Below are 7945 nucleotides of genomic sequence, written 5' to 3'. Positions count from 1 at the left end.
CCCCCCCCCCCCCGCTAAACACCCCACCTTGAATGAATCTGCAATATATACTCTCCCCTGTATATGAAGAAGGTTTTGATTAACTGACAGCAATCTCCACCCATCATTAGAGCGAGATTCCAACAAGGATAAAGCGGTCGTTTTTATTTTCATTATTGCAACAGCCAGTCTGTTGGTCTGGGCGGCAATAAAGCCATGCGCGGAGAAATGGATATCAGTACGTCTTATTTCCTTCCTACGTGATGACAACAGGGAAGAGTGCAACCAGCGTTATTTTCCTTATATTTTGAGCCACTTCAGTTTCCGCTAATTTCTTGGTTCCCTTTGGATTAGGCGATAAGAGAGAGGAGATCATATCTTTCTCTATCTGGTCAAGAACAATAGGTTTTTTAATATCGATATATGCATGATTAGTGTCTGGTGTTTTTTTCACAAGGCGTTTGTGATTTCTTTTTGCTCTCTGGATCAGGAATAGTTGTGAGCGATGGAAAGCTTCTTTGGATTTCGACTCATGTATCTTAGCATGGCGCTTTTTCTAAATCTTGTTTTGGTTAGAGTTATGGCTCCTCACAAATGGATCCCTCCCATTTCGGGAATTTTATGAACCAAGAGAGGATCGCGCATCGCATAATTGCATTAAAATCTGGCTACGTTTTTCGCATCAATTTCAATACCTACAGAGCCCATGGCAGGGTGATTTGGTGGCGTGAAGAACCTAGCAGCGAGCCCACCTCATGGGACATCTTTCGTATCAACAATATCAATTCGCGCAGTGGAGTTTTATATCCCTACCGCCATGACGCACCTCAATGGTATACATACATATGTATACGGAGGTCAAATAGCGCCAAATTAAAGCCGTATGCCAAACCGTGTTTCGCCTTCATGGGCTGGTCTTGGTTACGGCTTTGATTGCTTTACTTTAGCTAAGCAGCCTGTTAGAGGATTCCCCGACTACCCGAGGTCACGTGCACATGTGTATTTATTAGTAGCTAGCTAGCTTGCTTAGAGTCACATAATGCAACATCCTCTAAGACAGCCTGTCGTTTCTAGCAAGTTCTATTCGGCTTAGTAACTGTCATGATCCCAGCGGAACTTTAAGTGGATTGTATGTAATGGCCATTGCGCCAATGTCGGCTAATTGTGGGGAATTTGTAAACTGGGTGGAGATTTGTTGTGAGGTTCATTTACTACCAGTTTCTAGTGGAAAGTTGTTGTTGAGCTCGAGATTTTCGCAGGGAGAAGTTCCGTGTTTCATTAAACCTCAATTGACGGTCATGATCTTCATGTTATCATGTAAATTTAATATTGACTTTATGAAATAAATCCCGTCACTGCCTGTGTTCGTCCCATCTCCGTTCTATTTTCATCTCATTCGTTTGATCATTCCTTTGGTTAAACTGCTGAGTCTAGCTCATCGAATCGCCATCTGACCGCCTGAGTTTCTTTCTCGCACGGGTTTGGCGGGCCGGCCAGCATACAGAAGTTATCGATGGCTTGCTTTGATTGGCCATTCTACGCTGCCCCCGAATCGTTTCAAGTTGAACCTGTTCCACCGACTTTTGCTCAAGATGTTACATCGACCCGTAATCTTCTTCCCTTTCTGGCAGTTGTGAGAAACAATATTCCGTGGGTGTGGGGAACTTCCTCTCGCTTCTCATGTACCGAATAATAACTGAAATGCTTATTATCGTTCGATGACTGGATAATGGACCAGGTACCCAGTAGTTATCCAATTCTTCGTGGCAAATTAAGTTTCGCTTGGAGTTAACTATTTAAAAAAAAAAATCAACTCTGGCCGGCCACAACTCAAAAGTGTCACGTTCCCATAACCCGCTGACGTTGACGCATATATTTTTGAATATGCACCCTTGATCTATTTTTCCAGTGCGTTCGTTGAAAGCAACAAACTCTTCCACTGCCCTTCGTTCGCCCCCGGTGCTCTGTTTTGCAACACTTTGTCGCGAGTTTCACGGCAAAAGCGAGACTGGAAAAGGATTTCTCTCAAGCCGCCGCGGAGCAGAACTTTCTCTTCTTTTCCTTTTTTGTTTGTTTGTTTGGGCGGTAATAGCAAGCAGTCAACGTGTTACCCAGTCCTACCCTACATGCCCAGATATAGCGGACCGTGAACAAGACGCGCGAAGTAATTTGTGTCGAAGTTGACGGGAGGATAGCTGTAAGGATCAAATCGATCTGTGAAGAATATGAAATTAACCCATCCGCAAAGACCAAACCCCAGAACCTCGACTACTGCAAATAATCGTGAATCCCCCAATGAATCTTTCCCCACCCTCCAACTTTTTATTCTGGGTCAGTATATCCTCTATCCATAAGATTAAGTTTTCCCAACACCCCCCTCCATCACTGCTGACAATTGGGCAGCGATATGCCGCTTGGCGGAACCCATCGCCCTAACCTCCATCTTCCCTTACGCATGGATTATGGTTAAGGATTTCCATATGGGCGAGGAAAAAAATGCCTCCTTATACTCTGGAATCCTCATTTCCGCATTTGCTCTGGCGGAGAGCTTGACAGGCATTTACTGGGGTGGCCTCTCCGACAGAGTTGGTCGTAAGCCGGTCCTTCTCTTCGGCTGCGTAGGTACCATGCTCTCCCTTCTTATCGTCGGCTTCTCCACTAGCTTCTGGGTAGCTCTTCTTGGTAGGGTCGTGGGTGGTGTTTTAAACGGAAATATAGGTGTTGTCCAGACGATGGTGGGGGAACTGGTCAAGAAGCCTGAACATGAGCGTAGGTGGCGCCTGTTCTCCTGGTTTATGAGATATATATTGTTGTACTAGCCAGCTAACTAGATTCTTCCACAGCTCGCGCCTACGCTGTCATGCCATTTGTCTGGTCGATCGGAACAATAATCGGTCCAGGTAAGTTTGACCCTCTAAGTTAGCTCTTAGTTTACTGTTGGCTCGTACGTTTGGTACTGATATTGTCATCTTCTAGCTATTGGAGGGTTCTTCGCAAGGCCTGCCGATTCCTTTCCGTCTGTATTCTCTCCTACTGGGATTTTTGGTACTTTACCTTACCTTCTCCCAAATCTAATCTGCTCAACTCTACAGTTGATAAGTATATTTGCGGGGTATTTTTTCCTGGACGAGACTCATCCGGACTTGCGCCGGGGTGGTGAGGCTGCCAGACATCCAGATGACGGGGGTGAGCTCGGGGCATCTCTGGCTGCAGTTGCTATAGGAGCCTCTACCGCACATGGTTCAGCGGATCTGCGAGCAAATTCTTACGGAACTTTCAACGATGTAAAACTGCATAAGGACGAAGAATGGGACATCGAGTCAGATGGAAAGGCTTTCGAAGGTTGCGCTCATGATCAAGCTAAGGTCTTCACATACCGTGTCACCATGTTAGTCATTGCTCTGGGGATATTCACGTATCACTCCATGACCTACGATCATCTGCTCCCTATATTCCTTCAGGATAAAAGCACCGGGACAGCCGATACCACGGTAAAATCAATATTTAATATCCCGAGCGGCCTGGGCCTTTCTGTCCAGGCTGTTGGATTTATCATGGCCGTCAACGGTGTGATAGCAATTCTAATCCAAGCCATAGTCTTTCCTCTCTTAGCGGAATGGCTTGACGTATGGAAATTATTCGTGCTCGTAACCGTTTTACATCCGGTCGCGTACTTCATAGTGCCTTTCCTCGCCTTTCTCCCGCGAAATCTCCTTTTCACTGGAATCTACACTTGTCTGACAATTCGCAACTTTTTCTCTATACTTGACTACCCAGTCCTGTTGATCCTCATTAAACAGACATGTCCGTCACACTCTGTGCTTGGCAAAATTAACGGCCTTGCCGCTTCCGCAGGCGCTGCTTGTCGGACACTAGCGCCACCGATTGCCGGCTATCTGTATAGCATTGGTTCGAAGGTTGGGTTTACTGGCCTTGCATGGTGGGCTAGTGCGATTGTTGCTGCTGTGGGGGCTTGCCAGTTGTATTGTATACAGGAGAGGAAACATACACCTCTGGCAGTTTCGTCCACAGATATTTTCCTCCACCCTCGTCATACTGCTGAAGAAGAACCCCTGGCTAATGACGTGCATGTTACTGTCCATGATCGCGTGTAGCGGGATCAAACCATCACTTGGGTGTTTTATATTGATATATCCGCAATAGACCGGGAATGTCCGGGAGCTTGCTCCGATCCATTACTGGTCTTGTTAGAGTTGTTTTGTTTGTTAGCGATGGAATCCTCCTCTCCTTTCTTTTTGTGGTGAGCACTGGTTTGAAATAGCGCTGTATTCATCCATCAACCTCCTTCTGTTTTGATATTTGATTCTGTTGTATGGCGTTCAAATGGTTGCTCATATTTTTCCAAAAGTGAATAGCTTCAGTAACGACTAGAAATGATAGATATATATATATAAACTTCACTGCACTAACCTATATCTCCATAGAAAGCTCGCTACAATTGTTGAATTCAATCCAATGGATGTTACGGTTGTTTGAACTTGAATCCGAGACTGTGGTATCACGTGATATCCATTTGCTGCTGTGAACTGCAAACGGTTTGGACTAGGCTGTAAACGGCTTAGCTTTGTTTACACCCGTTGCCCCACCAAAAATATCTCCACAGCAACGGACACATCTTCGGTTTGTAGCATTATCATCATTCTGGCAATCGTCAATTCAATCTTCCACAAGTCATGACTTGTCTCATGTAAAACACTGCTTCGCATTTTCTTACTGTGACTTGCAGCGCAAATCATTTTATTTTAAGAGGAAGTCTGTCAATTTCGAGTAGGTCTTTCTCTAATCCTGTTTCTTCACTGGGTGTTGCCATTTGCTGCCCACCTGAACTATTCCAATTGCCGCTTTTAACTATTCAATGAACTAGAAAATACAGAACCAGCACAAGTTGGATAAACGAACTCCGTCATTGTTCTCAGAACATAATGGAAAGCCCTCTATCCGTCCTCACACCTTCGAGGCGGAATGCTCGACCTCCATGTTCTCCCAGCGCAAATACTCCTTCACATAAGACATGTTCCCCAGCGTCCAAGGACAAGGGGCTTGATAATTTTTCGAGCACAACTCCAATGAAAACTTCCCTTTATAATGAAGAGAATGTGCGCCTTTCCACATATAATGATTCTCCGGCCCCATCAGATGCGAAATCTGGTAATGAAAATGCCCTCAGTGGGCTTGAGGAAGGGCCAGAAAGCTCGCCGTTTCATCCGACTGTTTTTAATGACCAGACACCTGTTTTTGGACAGGCGGAATCTGGCGACTTTCGGCTTGATAGGCCCCAGGAAGAGAAGTTGGATAGCAGGGAGCTTACGAATGACTTGGAAGTAAAGAGAGAAGAGGATTCGCATCGGGATGAGGTTCCTCCTACAACCAAGGAGGACAGTGTGGATGACAATTACAATAACAACACGCAGAATTCTTTTAGTGGAGGAAGTCGGGAGACCTACCGCTTAGGCAACGAAGCGAGCCTGCTTAACACGCCTGCCAGCGAAAATAACTACGACGAAGTATCAAATATCACGATGAACGATAAAAACGACGAAAGCATGAGCACCATCTACCAGGTAGCTTCGAACGATCCTGGTAGAATTTCTTACAATGGTCGTGGGAATGACCACCAAGCTCCAGGTGATCAGGATGATACATGCCTCAGTGCTTTTTCTGCTGTCCCTGATCTTGATATGACTGGCTTTGCCCAACTCAGACGAAACTCGCCGATCAAGCGGATGAGAGAGGCTTCTATCAGCCCTCGAAAAAATATGCGCATGGCCAGATATACACATGATACACTTGAGACTCCCAACACAGTCGAGAAGAGAGAGCTTTTTTCGGAGCAAGACAAAGGAACACCTGCACCTGGACAAACCTGCCCTAGGGGTGACGATCATATGAATATTATCGACTTCACTGACCAGCCCAACTCCTATTCCCGTGCCTCCTATGTATTGCACAATGGTTACATGTCCCCATCCCGTAGAAATTCCCGTTTTTCTCCTTCAAAATCCACGGCGTCCGGGTTTAGGTCCCCGTCGAAGTTCTCCTTGTTGGATCTTGACATCCCACCTGCTCCCACTCCGCGATCTATTCCAAGCATAACTCCAAGGGAATTGGAGTCACTGAAGTCTTCTTTCCTGTCGGAGATATCTTCTCTGAAAGCAACACTTAGTGGAAGAGAAGCTGAAGTTAAGTGTCTAAAGGAGTCCGTGGCTGATGCTGAACGGAGAGTCGGAGAGGTATCCGAGGAGTTAAGAAATGAATCCTCACGGAGACAAAATGAGCTTCAAGAATGGGAACGGCGAGGGAAGGAGATGGAGACCGTTTTAAGGGGTGTCAGGAGTGAGATTGTCGATGGGGAGCGTGAGCGTGAGAGGCTAAACAGGAAAATAGAGGAAGCTGAAAAGTGCAAGGAGAAATTGGAGAGCAGGGTTGTGGAGTTAGAGAGCCAATTTTCAGCCGCCAGAAATACTGCAAATACATCCCCCCCAACTGGGACCGAGAATAAGTCGGCTGAAGAAACAGCTAGAGAAGTGCAGGACGCTGTTGAGAGAGTTGCTCGCGAACTACATACACTCTACAAAGGAAAGCATGAGACAAAGGTTGCTGCTCTCAAAAAGAGCTATGAGGCACGGTGGGAGAAACGAGTTAGGGAAGCTGAGAGGAAGTTGAAGGAGGCGTTGGAGGAGAATGCACGTCTAAAGGCAGAAAAGGACTCCGACATTCCTGGAGAAGGTGGATTCTGTGGAGAAGCTACATTTATTCGTGAAACTGAATCTCTTGAGGCCGACAAGCGGGTTCTAGAAGCTCGTGTTAAAGGGCTAGAGCAGGAGCTTGTATCTGTTAAGCGCGATAGTGAAATTCTTCGGTCCGAGTTGAAACAGGAACGCACGGAAAAGGGTGAGCTCGTGGCAGCTGTTGATGAGTGGCTTGCGATCCAGCAACATCAACACCAGCAGCATCAACACCAGGACGATCAACAGCAAGTTGAGAAAGAACGAGTTCCCGAAGGTCAAGAACAACCAGAACAATATCAACCCAAACGTAAACTCCCTGAGCCACCGGCTTCCCACCGGCGTTCCCTATCTGAAGACGAACAAACTACACACTGTGACACCGGCATCGAAAAACCAGTGCAACCCCTGAACGAAAATTTTGCGTCTAGCAGTAATATCGGCCGGCTCCCACCTTCCTCAGCCATACGACCCCGAGCTGCAGCGCTTCCAACAGGTGTTCCAACGCCTAGAGTTCCGCGTTTCGGAATGCCTCCCAGCAATTCCAGGGGCAACAATGGAAGTAGGAAATCTATTAGTTCGGGTTTACCAACCAGTGGAGGGATGCCTGCGAGTACGGCGGGGAGGAGTGGGATTATGAGTTCTATAGAGAGGATGGGGAGAGGTGGGGGTGGTGTTTAGATAGATGGGTGTTCGGGGATGGATGGAGGTGATGACGGTTTCCTTTTCCCTCTTCTTTCTTTGTATTGTTTTTTTTTCTTTTCCGTTACGTTTTCCCTTTGTCCTGATGAAAAATGGTTGTCTCGTGTTAGATTAGCTAATTACCTCCCATTGGAGATAAAAAGAGTTATGATGAATGATTTTTGTATTCTGTTTAACTAGCTGTCCACTGTTTGGATATATACATATATATATAATGTGCTAGTTTCTATTCACAGCTCTTTTCTGGCGACTTGACTTTGCAATATGGATGTATGCATTCATTTGATGAGACGCATGTTAATGTTCTTAGTTCTTGTAGGAGCATATTTATCAGTGAGTTGTACCAGGAGTATATTAAATTTTCTTTTAGGACTACTTAAAATGATTTCTCCTCCTTTTTGCCCCATTGTTTGAGTGTTGCACTATGCCAAAAAATAAAATAAAATAAAATAAGAAAAATTTGTGAAGTCGATGCGTCACGCTATGGGCATGCAGGTATAAAAGAATTACATACAGAC

The 7945-nt window shown here is 45.7% G+C and overlaps 2 protein-coding genes across 2 annotated transcripts; both read left to right on the top strand.

Moving 5' to 3' along the window:
* Positions 1-2204: 2204 nt before the first annotated feature.
* On the top strand, positions 2205-4094 carry PADG_00417 (uncharacterized protein; the record flags this gene model as incomplete). The annotated part of the gene is made up of 4 exons (XM_010757515.1): positions 2205-2310; positions 2383-2748; positions 2823-2879; positions 2956-4094. The coding sequence occupies 4 exons, from the start codon at positions 2205-2207 to the stop codon at positions 4092-4094; spliced, it is 1668 nt and encodes a 555-aa protein (XP_010755817.1).
* Positions 4095-4922: 828 nt separating this feature from the next.
* PADG_00416 (uncharacterized protein) lies at positions 4923-7406 on the top strand (the record flags this gene model as incomplete). The annotated part of the gene is made up of 1 exon (XM_010758038.1): positions 4923-7406. The coding sequence occupies one exon, from the start codon at positions 4923-4925 to the stop codon at positions 7404-7406; it is 2484 nt and encodes an 827-aa protein (XP_010756340.1).
* Positions 7407-7945: the final 539 nt, after the last annotated feature.

This window comes from Paracoccidioides brasiliensis, assembly GCF_000150735.1.
Source record: "Paracoccidioides brasiliensis Pb18 unplaced genomic scaffold supercont2.1, whole genome shotgun sequence".
Classification (NCBI taxonomy): Eukaryota; Fungi; Ascomycota; class Eurotiomycetes; order Onygenales; family Ajellomycetaceae; genus Paracoccidioides; species Paracoccidioides brasiliensis.
Note: the sequence above shows the minus strand (reverse complement) of the source record. Positions and strands in the feature narration are given on the sequence as shown.